Source organism: Lipotes vexillifer, unplaced genomic scaffold (genome assembly GCF_000442215.2).
Source record: "Lipotes vexillifer unplaced genomic scaffold, Lipotes_vexillifer_v1.1 scaffold105, whole genome shotgun sequence".
Lineage (NCBI taxonomy): Eukaryota > Metazoa > Chordata > Mammalia > Artiodactyla > Lipotidae > Lipotes > Lipotes vexillifer.
In genome coordinates this window covers 905,393-924,858 of record NW_006778881.1, presented here as the reverse complement: position 1 = coordinate 924,858, position 19,466 = coordinate 905,393, and the positions used below count along the sequence as shown (strand labels likewise).

The 19,466-nt window shown below is 36.9% G+C and overlaps 1 protein-coding gene across 1 annotated transcript in view; it reads left to right on the top strand.

Annotated features, from left to right (window-relative positions):
* Positions 1-2,167: 2,167 nt before the first annotated feature.
* Positions 2,168-19,466, top strand: part of LOC103074306 (R3H domain-containing protein 1-like) — a gene marked incomplete at its 5' end in the record, with an annotated part of 53,857 nt that continues 36,558 nt past the window's right edge. Inside the window, 3 exons of the mRNA XM_007452024.1 lie at positions 2,168-2,291; positions 14,973-15,127; positions 19,366-19,463. Of these exons, the coding sequence (XP_007452086.1) occupies positions 2,168-2,291; positions 14,973-15,127; positions 19,366-19,463 (377 nt within the window). The remainder of the gene's footprint in view (positions 2,292-14,972; positions 15,128-19,365; positions 19,464-19,466) is intronic.

Below are 19,466 nucleotides of genomic sequence, written 5' to 3'. Positions count from 1 at the left end.
CTAAGAGTTTTATGGTTTTAGCTCCTATATTTAGGGCATTTATCTCTTTTGAGTTAATTTTTATATATGTATGAGGTAAGGGTCCAACTTCATTCTTTTGCATGTGTATATCTACTTATTTCAGCATCCTTTGTTGAAGATACTTTTCTTTTCCCGCTGTATAATCTTGGTACCCTTGTCGAATATCAGTTGACCATAAGTGTAAGAGTTTATTTCTCAACTCTCGTTTTTACACTATTTATATCTTTAGCCAGTACTACATTGTTTTATTACTGTACCTTTCTAGTATGGTCTAAAATCAGAAAGTGTGAGTCCTCCAAAGCAATTATACCCCAATAAAGGTGTTAAAAAAAAAGAAAGAAAGAAAGTGTGAGTCCTCCAACTTTGATCTTGAAGTCCTTGAAACCTGTTTTATCTGACTTTAATATTAGTGGCTTCTTTTGATTAGCACTTAAATGATATGTCTTTTTCCATCCTCTTATTTGCAGCCTTTAAAGTATGTTGTTCACATACGGTATATAGTTGGTATTTGCTGATTTATTCAGTCTGATTGGAGTGTTTAGTCCTTTTATCTTTAATATATCAACTGACATGGTTAGATGTAGGTATGCCACATTGCTATTTGTTTTCCATTTGTCATATCTATATTTTACTCCTGTCTTCTTGCTTTCCTTCCTTTATATTATTTGAATTCTTTCAGGGTTCTATTTTATTTCTTCTATTGCCTTTTTGTCTACAGCCCTTTGAATCTTGTGCTTATGTGATTTCCTTAGGGACTATGATAGGTATCTTTAACTTTTCAAAATCTACTTTGAGTTCATATAAAACTCCAAGAAAAATGTACTAGTCATGTTAAAAGTATAATTCCATTTACCCTCTCTCCATTGTTTGTGCTATTGTTGTCATATATATTGCATGTATATACATTATAAAGAAAAATTTGATGTTATAATTTTTGCCTTAGTAGTATCTTTTTTTTTTAATTAGGAGAAAAGGAAGAATGTATTATTTATACACATCACACATACTGAAAAGTATAATAATGGATTAGATCCGAAATCAGGATATATCTATTGCTTGCTGATACCTCCAGGAAGAATTAAGGGATCACATGTATATTGTGTCTAATGTTTCAAAAACAGAAGAATATTACAGAAAATTTAGGCGACTCTTGACTTACAACTGATCCAGGAATTCTGTGCTTGGCTGGTTTCCAGATGAAATGGGCACTCTTTAAGATTTCCACAGATCTCTGGTCTTTTAGAAGTAACCCAATCAGATAAGCAGAACCTAAGAGAAGCCGTGAACCTAATAAAGTTAACACGTACTTCCATATCACTGGATTAATTGTTTATTCTTCACCCCAAACCAGATCAGATTACTTTTAGAGAAATTCACAGCTGATACAGATAGCTCTGGAGGGAAAACTAAAGCAAGATAGTCTTATTGGCATTTTTCCAGCTTTATTAAGTATAATTGACAAATAAAATTTGTATTGGCATTTTAATTTGCATTAGAAATATGAGAAAAATTAAAGAATGGAACCAGTGCAAGTGTGCATTAGTGTAGGAGTGGATAAACTGGCTTATTTATGTGGTGATTGCTGTTCGGCAGTTAAATTGAATGAGCTAGGGATTTGTGCTTCAACCAAAATGAGTCTCAAAAACAATGTTAATTGCAAAATAAGTTGCATGAAGTTATATAGAGTACCATAAATGTACACTTTTAAAATTCTCAACAATTGTATGTATGGATAACATTACACACACACTAGAAGCTTAAAAACATTTATGGGAATGATATAAACCAACTTCAGGATAATGCTTTTTCTATGGAATATAGAGCAAAGGAATGTTGGAGTGAGCCTTAGCTATTTCAGTAGTACTTGGTAAAAGAGAAAAATCTGAAACAAATATGGCCCCAAAATTTAAATCTACTAAATCTGATCGGTGGGCAAATTGGTAGGTGTGTTTTGTTATGTATACTATATGTTTGAAATTAAAAAAAAAAATTTTCAGGTAAATTTAAAGCTAAGAAAATCAGTTTTCAGATGATTACTATTTGGGAGAATTATTACTCATTACACTCCAATGTTTCTGGCAGGAAAAAAAAAATTCTGCTGCAAGTAAAATTGATTTTTTTCTTTTTTCCTTAATGCTTATCCTAGATGCCAGCCTGTTATTGTGCTCCAGGCCACTACCACTCCAGTCAACCTCAGTATCGCCCAGTCCCTTCTGTCCATTACAGTTCACATCTAAACCAACCACTGCCACAGCCTGCACAGCAGGCAGGTGAGTATGTGAGGTTAGGAATTCTTAGCTCTCGGTATTGCTGTTTTTTCATCCTGCTTTTATTTCAGTCTTACTGTTAAGATACTGCCACACTCAGTCTGTCAAAGGTTTCAGATAGGTGCATACCTATGAATATGCAAACCAGTGAGATGAAAAGAGTGGGCCGATCTTAGCACACTCCAGGGAATACCACAGTGTCAGGTTTCTATACTGAAGAGTTGGAAGCCATAATGAGAAGATTGTACCAGGTGAGCAGCTTCCAGGTACTCACTGCCATTGTAGCTGAAGCCTCCTCTACAGCCTGGTAATCGACCTGTGGTAAACAGCAAAAGGCAGACAAGGCAAGTTAAGAAGTCTGCTGAACAGCTAACCAAAATCAAGGACCAGAATGACCTAACTTTGGTTGAGAACTCTAGCCTAGTGAAGATATTTTGATGTCTTAGTCTCCGCAGGAGTGCCTTAAAAGGAATGAAGTTCTTACACGTCTTTTTTGTGTTTTGTTTTTGTGGTTGTATAGTGAAAGGTATTTTTAAACCAAATGCAGTCTAATCCTAAGCATATCAAACATATTAGAACTGAAAAGATAGTTTTTCTTTTGCCTCTTTCAAATTTTCTTTAAGCATTCCGTGGAAACAACTGTGATTCTCAGTATAAAAGCTACCTTACTAATTTGACTGAACTCATTCCTCTCTATGCTTCCCACCTACATGTGTACTTCTGCCCCAGATGTTTAATAAGGTATTATTTTCAGCCTTTTATAACTCTAGGTGTTGAAGGAGAATTTTTATTGGTTTCTTTGAATCCTTTTTAGCTGCTTGTTGCCGTTTGAAGGTGCTCAGACTATGTCAGCATGATTAGGTGAGGCCACATAACCCTCCACCTCTACTTACACAGTTTCTTGCTCTTGATAATGTGTGGAACTCTTGAGGGGTTCCACAGTTTCAGGAGAAAGACATCTGCACTGGGCGGTCTGATGAGAAGTGTTCTTGCCTCTCCTCACTTGTGCAGTCTTCATTCATCATTGTGACTCATCAACTTCCTTTAACAGATATTACTCTTATTTATAACTCCCCAGCAGGGTAACCTCCAGGTCCTCAGTCTTGCTCTCAGGAGTTGTCTTGTACTTAATGTGTAGATTTTTCCCTTTCTCATGTTACTGGCCTTGTATTGTATGTGTGTGACAAATGTTCTTCCAAAGGATGTTGAGTGTATACAATGGTCATTTTGGCCAACTTAGAATTTGTCCTCTGTTCCTAAACTTTAATAATACATTCCATTTCAAATAACCTAAACTAGTATATTCTCTAATTTTGAAAGGCATCAGAAGCTGTCCTTTATACCTGGGCACATTGGTGATGACACTGCTCACTAACTTTAAATACATTGTTGTTTTATTCTAATAGAAATTATTTCCTAAGTTTTCCTGGGCCTCCATGACTGACTTTTCATATCATAATTGTCATGATTTTTTTCTTCCAAAATTACAATACAGATTACAGCTAATGTTATGATAATAAAAAAAAAATTTGTCTTAACTTTCCCCATTCAAATATCTTGCGTGTGACTAATTAACTTATTAGTTCATTAGTACACCCTATTAATGAGGCAGGCAAAGAAACTGTTCTGTATTTGTGTGGGCTTCTTAGTTCTGTTCTTTTTCATGGCAAAATTTTTATTCCTCTCCATTGTCAAACTGCCTACAAAATTAAAGCTTTTAATCACAGGTAGGACCAGTGTGCTCATGCAAATGTCTCTCTTTCAAAAATATTCCCACTTAACGGACAGCAACTGTAAATGCTACGCCTCCTAATTCAGGGCCAAAATATCTACATGACAGATGGCATATGTTTGTCATCAGTGATGTTTCAATTGTGGGGTTTTTCCTAATGCTGGTTATGGTGAGAAGGAAGGAAACAGTAAGTCAGATTGCATCTAGACAGTACAGGCACAGAAAAGTGCATGTGTCTGAATGACTTTTGACATTGTGTTTGACTCTTAAGCGTCAGTCATGGGCTTCCCTGGTGGCGCAGTGGTTGAGAGTCCGCCTGCCGATGCAGGGGGACATGGGTTCGTGCCCCGGTCGGGGAAGATCCCACATGCCGCGGAGCGGCTGGGCCCGTGAGCCATGGCTGCTGAGCCTGCGCATCCGGAGCCTGTACTCCGCAACGGGAGAGGCCACAACAGTGAGAGGCCCGTGTATCGCAAAAAAAAAAAAGAGTCAGTCATAATATAGCACTTGATAACTAGAGTTGGTTTCATGTCATTCAGTTTGAAGAATAGAAGAGAAATAAGTCCTCAGAGCACCCTTACATGAAAGCGAAAGAAATGCTGTTATGCTAATAAGTAGAAGAGAAAATTTCCCTTTAAAGAAAAAGTTCAGTTGTGCCAGTGCCACATATCGTGTTGGTAATTATACTGAACCTTTTTGTAGAATTAGTAGGAGTTGGATGATTATATAATCTAAAGATTTTTTTATTGTTAGCCAATGGTTATTTTTTATGTCAAACTTGACAGAAAAAATGTGCATTTATGTTTGTGTATCTCCTAACAGAAAAGTGAAATGCACTGGGAAATGGACACAGGAACTTTTTGTTCTGATTTTCTGTACAGATTTATAGCAGTTTCTTTCTCAGTAATTTACATTTTTATATGCAAACATCATACTTTTTGGATTTCATTTTTTATTTTTTTTCCTTGTAATATTTCTCTACATTCCACCATCCCCATCTGATTAAAATTAGAAATAATTTGTTACATCCCTTGCTTTTCTTTTTCTTGTCAAATAACATTTAGTCAATGTAATATGTTTTATTACATAAAAGGCTGAAACTAATAATTCAGCCAAATGATGAAAGCATTTATAGACTTGGAACAATTTTTTTTCACTGAGGTACATACAAAAATATAATTCTTAAATGTTCGTATATGAATCTAAAGAAATTTCGCCCTAAATTAACAAACCCAATTGAATCAAATATTCTTAGATCAGGTAGGGTATGGGCAATAGAAATATAGGATTTTTTGTTATTTTCCCTTTGGGGGAAATATCTCAAGGATAAAATGCCTTTGGTCTTCCATGCAAGTGTGTACCAGAGAACTGCAGTAGTTGTTGATCTCCTTGACAATAAACCCATCTATTATGGGGACTGAACTGAAATCAGTACTAACATTACTGCTGGGGAATAAATGTACAAATCCTTTGTTATGAATGTGAAACTACTATGGTCATTAAAACAAGGTTGAGTCAGCCCCTGTCAACAGAAGCAGAAGAAATTCTGGCTACATAAGGCCTTTTGGACAATGTATTATATAACATGAAAGAAAACAAAATAGGAGTCAAATCCTGACAACCCTTATTTGTATTTAAGTGGTGTTAGGTGTATCACTTAAAGCCTCCGGGTTTCCATTTACTCACTTGCAAAGTAAAGGAGTTTTACTGTATCGTCTATTGAAGCCTCTCTGTACTCTAAAATTCCATGATTCTGTGTGTCTGTCTTATGTGAGTCATTTCTAGTTCAGAAAGGTGGAACATTGGAGAACTGGTGTGCAGTAGCTTTAGTGACATACTGTCAAAACTGGAGCCATACAAGCAAAGATTTCAAAAGATCTGGTTACTTGCCAGCTGCAGTAATATGGATTTGTTATCTTAACCCTTTATCATAAAATTTACAGCTTGAATACTATGAAGTATACTACATATAAGAAGCTTGGTATACTATAAAGAAACTTTTCCTGCAGGTAGTAATTGTAGCAAAGATTTTAGGTTTATGAGGCCTGGCTGTTTTCTATGCAGCTGCTTTCATTCTTATGACTCTTTTGAAAAGTTTGCAGCTTCACCATATATGTTGAATATTTTGCAATAATTGGCCTTGTTCCTGAGCTGTTGGATTCGGGGCCGTAGCACTGTCTGAGAGGTTTACATTTCTCACAGTGAACCGGTCTCTTTTTCAGCTGCTTCCTGGCTTCTTTTTACTCAGGTTTCCACTGCCCTTTTTTTTTTTTTTTTTTCTTTTTAATGCTGTATTAAAGTATATTAACATTTGCTTATATTTTCCATTAATTGTAATGCCTTTTAATCATGCATCATACTCAGAAATAGGGATTTGAATTTAAATGACAACCTTGGCTTAATATATTTATCTTTTAAAAATTCATGAAAGCTATTGCTTTCATTTCTTTTCCAAAGCAGATTTGAATGGCAGATTAATTTTGATTAGAGCTTTTCTTAAAAGTTTAGTGTCTTAAGCATGCCAGACTCATTAGCGAAAGTCAAATACATCTCTTTACCTGTTGCTAAATAACTTTTTAGGAATATTATTATGCATGCCATTAAATGGACCTAAGACATGTAAACGCATTTGAAGCTATTTGAAGGGATATAATTTAATTTTTTTCCAAACTGTGATATTGTATGCATGTGGGAAGCAAAATGACTTCATAGAACTAAATATCATTTTAGTTTTGCAACCTCTGTTAAATTCAAAGATTATCAATGCATTTATACCTTTAATCTTAGCTTTCCAACCAGCAGACTACAGTAGGGTCCTGATGAACCACAACCACAGGAGGAACATTTCAGGTTAAATAGTCTGTAAGGTGCACAGAATACTGGCAGCATTGCAGGGCACAAATTTAAAAGTAACCAGGGTGTAAAAGACAAGCAAGGAAGAAAGGGCCCTATTGGATAAGTGGAGGAGGGGTGATATTGATAAGAGGTTTACTTATGTCAAATAGGGATTCTGTCTACACAGTCAATTTCTTTACTGACAACTTTTGACTTGAGTAATAGGAATTTTGTATTTATATTGCTGGGTGGTAGCCCTGACTATCCTTGTTTTTTCATTGATTCTGTAAACATTTCTTAGCATTGCCTGACCAGCTCAGACTTAAACATTGTATATTACCTACAAATCCACCTATTTCCCTTTTCCCTTCTCCATTAACCTGCCGCCACTGGAGCCAAATGTATCTGGTAAGTACCCACAGATTTCCTTGAGTCGTATGCCCTCTTCCACAGGACTGTCATTTGACTAGCTGTGAGCTATAACCTCTGTGTGGCTGTTTTTATTAGATTTGTTTTTTATGTTTGTATTTATGTTTATTTCAGGCACAGAAGTAGGAGAGCAGAGGGTGATAGAGGAGAAGAATAGCAAAGATGTGCTGGCAGCTGTGTGTTCTTCCACATTCACCTAACAGACTATCCTTAGTTGAACTTGCCTGCTCACTAGAATAGTGCCGCAAACATAAGACAGACCAGATTACAAACTTGGGATTTTGGTGATTTGGAAACAGTTCTCACAAACTGTCTTGTAGATACCTAGTTACAATTAAATTTAAAGTTGGCAAAATGGCTCATCCAAAAAAGGAAGAATCTACCCTGACAGTGCTTCTGCTGTACAAATTCAGTCTTGAAAAAATTTAATAATACTGTTAAGTGAAATAACCTTAGATTTATTAATTAAATGGCTGTTCTGACTAAGCACTTCTTCAATTTCTTGTATCTTTCTGATTATGTCTAATCCATATGATTAAGAATGCTTTCCTTTAACACAAATGCTATTTGAGATCACCTGTATAAAATAAAACTAGCCTGTTAAAGCCGGTGCAATACTTTTCTGCTGAGCACTGTGTTTCCTTCTTGCTCTCTTCTCTGTTGAAGTCAAAGAGAGTTAAAAATAGAATATTCTTTGGAGCCCTCTGGGGAAGAGCCTGAGCCATCAATTTATATTGTCCTAGTTCTCTCAGCTTGCAAAATTGATTGTGGTTTCCTCTGAAAGTGCTGGAAGACACGGGATAATATTGCAACAGTGCAGTCCTTTAACAAAGGAGAATGTCAGTGTTAAATAATACCTTATATTGAGATCTGGGTGTTTATTCTGTTGTTTGGTATCACTTAATATAGGCATTGCTTGCTTTACAAAATAGATGCTATCCCACAATACTCACAAATTTCTATAAAAGATACTCTATTTTCCTCTTACACCCAGGTTAAATCCAGATATATCACAGGAAGGGTTTTTTTTTTTTAATTATGATATACTGAAACACACTTTATTGAGGAAAGAATAATTTAGGTAGTAGCCAAGTTGGGGATGTATTGAGCGTCAGAATACTGGAAATACTCTTCTTGTAGCATTTTTCAGACATAGTGGTACTTTTCATTCTCTAGGAGTCTACTTTACCCTTCCTAATCTTCAACCTTCTCCCTCTTTTCCAGATCATTGGATTTTTTTCTCATACTTGGCAGTCTTCAAACTATACTTTTGAAACTATCAGAGCTATGTCCCTCCCTTCCTTTGGTCTGAATACTTAGATAATGAACCTGAAGCACAGTGCCACTTCTCTCATAAGTGCCACTGTAACAGTTGATGCTCTGCAGCGTGAATGTTTAAACACAGATTTAAAGCAACTTGAACAGTTCTTTAAGGTGGAAATTTTATTAAGCAAGTGTGCATAAAGTGAGGCATGTCTGTAATTACATGGTCCTTTATGTTGCTAATAAACTATTAATGATTTTGTCTTGCATAAACGATAGTAAGGGGCTTATCTTTAATTGGATTAGTAGAATGATGTTGTGCCTTTCTTGTCTTTTTTAGTGCTTTCCAAGTGAATATTTCTAGTTTTGCTTGTGATTATAGTAACTTTAATAACCAACATAGATCCCATGGTTTTATGTCATTGAAAACAAGTCCAGTAATCTTTTTGCAGCATTTAATATCATGTTCTTTAGAGAGTATACTCTAAAATTATATACTTTGTAACTAGTTACTGGACTGTTTGTTGTTAAGTATTGGAATGAATGATCAAACATAATGACTTCTTGAAAAACAGTTCAGGTACTTGTCCTAATGCCAGTAGAATTTCCTTCCTGGGATACCAGCCATACAGTGTATCAAATGTTAAATGATGCTTTTTGCTTTTTTTTTTTTTTTTAAGTTAGAAAGATTCCTCAGCCCCTGACAGCTTCCTGTTCAGTGTGGTTCAAACCTCAAACCTGGTGGGTTTTCCTGCCTGGAATGTAAAAATGAATGTAAAGCTTATTCAGTATGTAGAAAAGAGCCATTGCTTCACAAGAACTTGAAGGGCTCACCCCTGTTACAGGACATGCCCCTTTATATACACAGTGTCCAGGTTAAAGCTGGCATTGCCCCATTGGTAAAAGCTCACTTCTTGGCAAAGCAGTTCAACTTTATGGAGAGGAGAGCCACATTTATGAAAATTCTGCTGGAGAAATCTTCTGTATACTCATCTGGAATATGGCAGGAGAGTATACGTTTTGAGTAAAGGCAGCCTTTGAGGTAAAATAGCAAAGCTAAAACCCAAAGAGGAACATGGGAGATTGACTTGGAAATGCTCAGGCTGAGTGAGAGACCCAGACCAGGGAACATGGAACCTGAAATATGTCACCATTTGAGCATCTTTTTCCCCTTCCCAGTTGTTTTATATACATGTGAAATCTTATTATAATGAGACAAGGAAATGTAACCTTGAAATAAAGAGGTCACAAACCATGCATCTGGGGAGTAGTGGAAACTGTGACACCTGGTCTTGTTTTCAGCCCGGAAGTTTGTATAGCTCCAGTCTGGACTAACTGCCCAACCACCTTTCACTGTGATTCTGTTTTGGGTAACAACACTTAATACTCACAAATAATCTTCAAATGAAAAAAAAAAAACTTTCCTGGTTGATTGACTATTTACAATAATTCTTTGTCTTCCTATAATTAAATTTCTGTTAAGACTTAGACTCTGTTTAACTTTACTTCTGTTAAACCACAGTAAAAGTCTTCATTAACCAAAATTCTCAGAAAATGGAAGGAGTTCAAGTGTTTAAGCGTTCTGCTTATTTGAGCAGTGTTACTGTCGTACTCTTTCTACTTCAGCATTTTTCCCTGAGAAAAGTAAAGTTTACAATCAGACTACTATGTGCGAATCCCAGCTACAGCACTTAACAGCTGGTAATCTTGGACAAAATGTGAACCTCTCTGTGCTTTTGTTTTTTTTCATCTGAAAAGTGGAGATAGTAAGACTTCATAAGATTGGGAGCACTAAAAGAGTTAGCATATGAAAGTGCTTAGAACAGTACCTAAAACCTAGTGAATGTCATGTAAATGTTAGCTACTATTACTGCCTTGTCCTGCTATCAAAGAAATGATAATTATGTAGTATTCTAAATGAAAATGCTTAGGGATTTGGGCTAAATTTGTGTTTGGGCTGGGTTGCAGAATGGAAACCAGAAGCTGACATAATTTGTCCGAAAATACTTAGTCTTTTTGTCTTGTAATCTTCTTGACACATGCCTTCTTCCTAAAAGGCAGTAGAGAGTTCAGAGCAGCTGAGTTTTTTTTCTCATCCTTTTGTTGTTAACTTGAGGTCTAAATATGTTCTAAGAAAATGTACTTAAATGCTTCCTTCCCATAGCTTTGTACAATCCCTATTGATTAGCTATGGAAACATTGCATGGAGAAAGGTTTTGAAACAGAATGTGTCATATGGTCCATTTCTATAAACAATGTAAGTGGGTATGTATGTTGCCATCTATGCAGGGAAAATAAGGCTAACCATATATACAACATGTAAATAGTGCTTATCTACAAGTGACTGTTATGCAAAAATGTTTTTTTCCACCCTGACTTTTTCCCTTTTTTGTATTTTCCAAATTTTCTTCCATGAAAACCTATTTTATAATCAAATAAAGCTTTTTCAAAGGTGTTTTTAATGTCCCTTTTTCCCCAGCAGTGTTCAAATGAAACCTTCATTTCAAGCTTTACATATTAGATATAAACTAAAACAGTTCTTTTCTTCCTTATCAAGTAAACACTTTGAGGTTAATTACATTAAATCTGTGATTCGGCTGCTATGCTTTTTTTTTTTTTTTTCCTTTGGTACGCGGGCTTCTCACTGTTGTGGCCTCTCCCGTCGCGGAGCACAGGCTCAGCGGCCATGGCTCATGGGCCCAGCCACTCCGCGGCACGTGGGATCTTCCCAGACCGGGGCACGAACCCACGTCCCCTGCATCAGCAGGCGGACTCCCAACCACTGCGCCACCAGGGAAGCCCCATGCTGTGCATTTCTTAAGGAGAGGCATAATGAGTGATCCATGATTCTAGACTGAGGTGATTTGTATTCATGGGATTAAGTTTCATTTTAATGAAAAGGCAAATATGTTTAACCTTATTATATAAACATGTTATCTTAAAACTTAAGTACTGCTTTTGCTATCAAAAGCCATTCACTAAACGTGGACAGTGAGAAACTAGCCATTCATTCTCAGTCAGCCTGGTTTTGTGTAGAAGCATGTATTATTTTGATTCCATTCTGTTAAGAATATGTTCTTCCTCACTGTTTATTTAGTAAGTATAAATATTAAGTGCCCACTTTTTTGGCTTATTTGCTTGATAACCGGTATGGATATTTTGGGGTTTTTTTCCTTTAACGGGGTGTGTAGGGTGTTAAAAGCTTCTAACCCTGCCCTTAAGAAGCACACCATTTCTATTTTTGGGGTTTCTTAAACGTGTACACAAGCCATGAGAGAACAGTTAACAAGAACAATTTTTATATTACCTGTCGAGTTTTAAGAAATATGGGATAAGGCAATGAACAAAATTATGAGAAGATTAATAAGAGAGCTTCTTAGGAAGGTATTTTCCTTTAAAGTGTTTGACATTATTTGTATTAGCTCCACTGTTATTTAAAAACATGTTCCCAGTTTATTTGTGCTACTTCTGAATGAAGTACTAATATTAGTTATTTTCTTCGACTTTCACAGTCTTTAAAATCTGGAACCTCTTAGTAGTTCTCACTGCTCTTCTACTTGTAAAATCTCTGGTTCTCCACCAGTATTCTGCCTTCACCTTCCACTTTTCTTCCCTGTTCCTCAAACATGTTACTCATTTTTTACTTTGTCCAGACCTTTTCTTTAAGTCCAGGCTCATATGTTACTTCCTCTGTGAATACCAGCCAGGATTAACTTCTCCCTCTCAATTTCATAATGCCCTATTTATTCTGCTATTCTGTTATGGTGTCATGGCTAAGAATGCCAAGTTTCAAAGATAGGGACCGTGTTTCACTCACCTTTTATCACCCTCCAGGCACATCTTGAGCTTAACAGTCTATGACAAATGAGGTGCTAAAGTCAGATGTTTTAGATTTTATGTTACGTTGCACATTTTCAAAATGTGATTTTTGTGTGGAGATATATATATATATATATATATATATATATATTAGTAGGAATGGATATTAGTGGAGTTAAGGTTGCATTAAAGAATCTAAAATACCATTGGAAATTTATCGGTGCAAATTCCATGATGTAGTGTCCAGGTGATGCTACATTAGACCACTGTGTCATGAAATCTATAGCTATGTATTGAAGTTTTCTGTGTCAGATTTCTTTTCGTAAGAGGGAATTGCAGGCAGGAGGCAAACAAGGTGAACCTCCAAATACTGGCAATGAATAAAATACAAAAATAGTTTGAAAAACACTTGAGTTTCTTAGGGGGATGTGACTATTTAAGTCAAGGTATTTAAGTCACATTATGTTACAGTGAATTCTGCTAGGTGGTCACATTTTTCTTTTTAATTTTAGTGGACTGTAATTCAGACAAGTCCATTGTAAGAAGTTACTTTCCCGGTCTATAAAGAGCTGAGCCCAAATTCTGACCCTGCAATAGATGTATGTGTGGGTGAGAGGTGGTGTTTCCAACACAAAAAAAGGGTCTTCACATCCCATTTCCATTCCTGCCCTTTCTTTTCCTAGGGGTGGAAATGTATCAGTGTACGTTTCGATGGTATTTGGACTTTAGAGTATGAATTTGAAATACTTGTTATTTGGTAAACTGAAAATAGGGTTGGTTGTTAATTATTAGGCTAAGGAGCAAGAAAGAAGCTTCTTGGGCTTCCCTGGTGGCGCAGTGGTTGAGAGTCCACCTTTCGATGCAGGGGCCGCAGGTTCGTGCCCCGGTCCGGGAAGATCCCACATGCCGCGGAGCGGCTGGGCCCATGAGCCATGGCCGCTGAGCCTGCGCGTCCGGAGCCTGTGCTCTGCAACGGGAGAGGCCACAACAGTGAGAGGCCCGAAGTGAGAGGCGTACCGAAAAGAAAAAAAAAAAAAAAAGAAGAAGTTTCTTTACCACCAGATTTGAGGACTATAGGAATTTCACAGGGAGAAATGTTTCAGAAACAGCATATTAACAATCACTTTATTACACATAAGGACCATAATATACATTTTTTGGGAAAGCTAGATTGGCGAGAACTCATTTGAAACATGGCAATAAAGCACTGTTGCCATAGAAATAGCATCATTTTATAAAACCCTTCACTATTAAAGTATTCACTATAACTGGATTTGTACTTGATTTTTACTTTGTTGTTAATATGTTGCTTAGTTACCGGATATGTTTTGTATTCATATCTTTAGAAAAGGTTGATGCTAGAATTTATTCAATTACTTAGCCATTGAGTGGAATCATTGAGGCTTCCAGGCAACTGCAGTGATACCCTTGTCTACAATCAATACCTGAAATGGGATCTTTGCCATTCCTCTTGCTTTAGGGATTAATAAGGATGGAGATGAAAACTTGATATTTATAAGGTAGCAAAATAGATTTATGGTGCTATCAGAGAAATCATTTCGCTGACCTTTAGTTGTGGAAGTTTGTATAGGCAGTGCCATAGTTTGGTTTATCTTTGTAGAAGCTTTTTAGATACCCTGATTAGAAGGTCAGTTATTTATTTTTATCTGGTTTCTTTAAAAAAACAAAAACAAAAAAAGGATTTGTGGTAGTTTTTAGTAATTTACATAAGTCTTGAGCTAACTGGTTTACTTAAAGGAATCCTGTTAGGGTCAGGAGACACATATTGTACAATTCACTACTCAAAGCTTATCATTGTGGATTCTTGTTTAAACAACTGATAAATTCACTTAATAAAAGTATGTTTATACTCTTAACTTACTAGTTAAATTACCAACAGTGCCTTCAGTTTAGGAAGAACTGTCCCTTAGGTTTTTGATCTGTGAACTTTGGGCAGATTGCTTAACCCCTCTAATGATCGGTTCCTCTGTTAAGTGACCTTAGTAATACAAGGAAATAACCTTAAAAAAAAAACTCAATTTTTCCTTGTGCCCTTGACACATTCCTAATATAAGTATTCGTATCTTAGTGTGGTTTTTCAAACATACAACTATTCTATAAAAGTGGTTCCCCCCTGCCATTATTTTCAGTCTCCAGAAGGACTAGTTCTATCACTACCAACTCAAAACTCCATTTTTTAACAAGAGGCCCTGCATTTTGCTTTTGCACTGGGTCCCACAAATTATGTAGCCAGTCCTGGCCCACAGAAACTATTTTTAATAACAGACTGTACTATACACTAACTAGTAATTGTGTATATAAACCAAGTCTGTGGCCCTATAAATTTCCTCAACTGCAAAGGAAATCTTTGTACCCAAATTTTATTTGAGTGTTATTTTGGAAAGGTGGAGAGGGTAGCTGACTTGGGTTACCTACATAGTAAACCTTTTAAATGTTAGCTCTCATAACAGAAGATTTTTGAGACTTGCTGTTTAAACAAAACTCTGTCATCTTAGAACACCGAGTACTTGCTTAAAATACAAAAACATACTGCTGGTGAAATAAATTAAATTCAAAGCAGGATTTAACTCACTGTGCCATTACAGGTTATCAAGTTATGCCCAACCAGCAGCAAAACTACCAGGGGTTAGTTGGAGTTCAGCAACCCCAGAGTCAGAGCCTAGTTGGTGGCCAGCCCAACAGTATTGGAAATCAGATTCAAGGAGTGGTCATCCCCTATCCTTCAGTGCCATCATATCAGGTACGTGGTCGCTCTTACCTGTATTGGGTAGAGGGGATTTTGAATAACTAAAATGTGTAGCTACATTTTCCTTTTAATATGGGGAAAATACTTCTGTAATACATAACTTTATAGTCTTAAGAGTTTTAGTCATTGCAGCTTTGTTCTGTCCTCACTTATTGAATTATTCATTCACTTCATTAACTTAGAAAAAAAATATCTGAACCATATTAATTTTGAGAAGTACATTTTTCTGGCATTGTCTGTGTTTCCAGCTATTCAATACATAAGTATCAATATATGAGCAAGTGTCTTATTCTATTCTTCAACTCCTTAGAAAATCTCTTGAGGAGAATGGAATGGGAGGGAAAAGTAAAGGTAGAGGTAGGTATATGAAATAGAGTACAGATTATAAGTCAGTGTTTATAGAATAGAGAAGGATGTGCAATTTCCCATGCTGGAACTGAGCTTTTTCCCCCTCACTGAATCAAAAAAAGGAAGAGTATGTCATGTATTGAAAATGTCATGGATTTTAATTTATAGTTCCAAAGTAGAAATACCTACTGTTTCATGAATAAGTCAGATTTCTTTAGCCCATCTATGGCACATTTCCAGAAATTTATTTTACCTTCCTTTACCTTTCTGGAATAACCTGCGAGTGAGTTTGTTTTATTAGCCTCATGGTTTCCCATAACTGACTCGAATGTTAAGAAATCCAAAGGCCGTTGTCATTCATCTCAACAAGGTAAAAATAATCTAGCTGGGAAGATAAATGTACATCTAAACACGGGTCAACAAATTGGTGATAATATACAGACGACTAACTGAAGGAATTATGACATATGGCCATGAATAGGTTAGGGACTTAATACAGAAGTCTTCTAGAAAGGTATAAACCTTTAATTAGCTCTTAAAAGAAAATTATGGGCATAAATTAGTTAAGGCATTCTGAGGATGGGGAAGGATATGAGCAAAGGAGGTAGCATATTCTTGTAATTCCAGAAAATGAAAATTGTAATTAAAATGTAAAATGTGTAATTGTTGAGGACTTCTGAGCACTAAGAATATGTCTGCTTTTGAAGCCCCTTGATAATAGAAAGCAACTAAGGAAAAAAGAAGATACATCCTGAAACTAGATTTTATATCTTTCTTTTCTCTCAAATCCTCCATGCTTTTTACTCCAGTCCACCCTGCTTAAGCCGAGGCACATGAGACTGCCCATCCCCTACTTCCTCTGCAGCTAGACATTAGACAGGGTCACTACCAAGCCAGGAACTCTCCCTTCTCAAGGACCCTGGTCATGCTACCTAATCTAGTCTGCTGAGCATCTATTAGATGCCCAGGCACTGTGTAAATAAGATCTCCCTTGAAATATAAGTTTAGGGACTTCCCTGGTGGTCCAGTGAGTAAGACTCTGTGCACCCAGTGCCGGGGGCCCGGGTTCAATCCGTGGTCGGGGAACTAGATCCCGCATGCATGCTGCAACTAAGAGTCCGCATGCCACAACTAAAGACCCTGCGTGCCAAAACTAAGACCCGGCACAGACTAGAGTAAATAAATAAATAAACAGAGCAAATAAATAAAAGAAAGATTAGTTTAACACTGGAAAATTAACTGGTGGATTAACTATAAAAAAAAGAAATATAAGTTTAAAATAAATTACATCCTTGTTAGTGGAGTTTTTAAAAATGGAGCTAGATACTGAAAGTGTTTCAGAATGAAGACAGTTATTATCATTTCTATAGCATACTTTTTTACAAGTTATAAATTATTTTCTCATGGTATTTCATGTAATCCTTCCACTGGGTGAATGATTGTGGGATGTATTGCTCTGATAAGCAGTGAATGACAGGCTGCTTCATGCTTCCTACTACATTTGGTTAGATAAGCTAGGTGGTAATAAACTGTCATCTAAAAAATAAGCCCAAGAGAATTCCCTGGCAGTCCAGTGGTTAGGACTCGTCGCTTTCACTGCCAAGGGCCTGGGTTCAACCCCTGGTTGGAGAACTAAGATCCTGCAAGTTGTGCATCACGGCTGAAAAAATAAAAATAAAAATAAAATTTTAAATTAACAAATAAATAGTAAGCCTGAAAAGTCATCTACTCAGTAGAGTATATTCTGCAGCTGTACATTCTCAAGTACAGTTTCCTCTCTTTTGGTACTTCAGTTTTTTTCTTTACCACTAGTTACAAATTTATTCTGTAGCTTAAATCATCTAGATTGAGTTGCCATTCTTCCTAGATCTTGCATATATACTAACTTAGATACAATCAGAAATAATCTTAGGATGTTACACTGCCTCAGTAGACAAAAAGACTGAAATATATTTTGTCCTAAAAAATTGGATAAATCAAACCAACAACTTTATCCTTGCTGCTGAGCCAAATTGAAAGTAGTTTAAGAGATTACTGTGTATTTTGAAAGGACTAGTTACATTTTAGAACATGTTATATAGGCAAGACTTAGAAGTTAATCATCAACTTATAAATCACAGAGCCCAGGTATAGAGAATCATGAAGTGGTTAAAGAACTAAGGCTCTGGAGCCAGTGGGCATGGGTTCAAACCCCGACTTTTCTCCTTACTAGCTATACAACCTTGGGCAAGTTATTAACCTCAATTTTTAACCCCTTCCATAAAACAAGGATGATAAAAGTAACTTCTTAGGGTTGTTAGGAAGACTTGATGTAATAATATACATAAAGTTCTTGGAACAGAACCTGAATATGGTAGTAAGTACTTGGTAATGTTAACTTTGATTGTCATCACTGTTACTACTGTTACTGTCATTGCTACTACTGTTGCTGACATCATCATCAGAAGCTTTTACACAGGCTTTATTTACCAAAATCATTGAAATGCAACTAATGTGGTGCACTTGTAAATTACAAAGCCATTATGCCTTTGTGGTTTCTATTTTAGAAACTGTGGAAACTAGAGAAATGAATCCATTATGTTCATGTGTTCTTTTGTGTGTGTTTTTTTAAATTTATTTATTTTTGGCCACACTGGGTCTTCATTGCTGTGCGCGGGCTTTCTCTAGTTGCGGCGAGCGGGAGCTACTCTTCGTTGTGTTGTGTGGGCTTCTCATGGCAGTGTCTTATATTGTTGCAGAGCACGGGCTCGAGGCATGTGGGCTTCAGTAGCTGTGGTGTGAGGGCTCAGTAGTTGTGGCTCGCGGGCTTAGTTGCTCCACAGCATGTGGGATCTTCCCAGACCAGGGATCAAACCCGTGTCCCCTGCACTGGCAGGTGGATTCTTAACCACTGCACCACCGGGGAAGTCCCGATTATGTTCATGTGGTTTCTATGTAGATGAATGTGGAAAACAGAATTGAAAGATCCACTGTTCATCAGATGCCTGCTGTGCTAGATCCTGTAAATGGAGATTATAATGGAGATAATACCCCTCCTGAGGTGGAGGTGGCATCCCGTTTTTGCAGATAATGAACTCTGGGGCCTCAGAATCTGATTTAAGTCGTTTGCCCAGTGTCACATGTATAGTAAAATTGATGGAGTCAGTATCACATCTAGATATCTTAAGCTTCAGAGCTCACACTTTCTGATCCAGTGTATCTCACTAGTAACCTATCTGAGTTTTACTTAGCTCTACCTGAGGTAAATTGCATTACTCTTTCCATGTGAAAGAAAGGGTCATCCTTATTTGGAAACTGTTTCTTTTTAAAAATAACTTCTGGGACTTCCCTGGTGGCGCAGTGGTTCAGAATCCATCTGCCAATGCAGGGGACATGGGTTCGATCCCTGGTCCGGGAAGATCCCATATGCCTTGGAGCAACTAAGCCCGTGCACCACAACTGCTGAGCCTGTGCTGTAGAGCCCGCGAGCCACAACTACTGAACCCGCCTGCCACAACTACTGAAGCCCACACACCACGAAGAAGAGTAGCCCTGGCTCCCTGCAACTAGAGAAAGCCCGCGTGCAGCAACAAAGACCCAACGCAGCCAAAAATTAAATAAATAAATTTTTAAAATAAAAATAATAAGATAACTTCTACTTTGGGATGTGAGTCATAACTCCTAGCCTACTGTTCTATTGATAAATGCTAGCCCAAAACAATAACCAGCTAAAAGGAACGTTGAAATAAAGTGGTAATGCTGTAACTAACTTATCAGGACAGCCTATTGGCAGTTTTACCTTATTCCTAACTGCTCACACTTGAAAGTTTATGGAGGCTGGAGACATTAACATTTGCAAGATTTTAAAGAACGTTTTTGCCTTTAAATTGCCTTTCAAATTTTAGGTTTCACTGCCTCAAGGTTCTCAAGGAATTGCCCATCAGACTTATCAACAGCCCGTTATGTTCCCTAATCAGTCTAATCAAGGATCTATGCCTACAGCAGG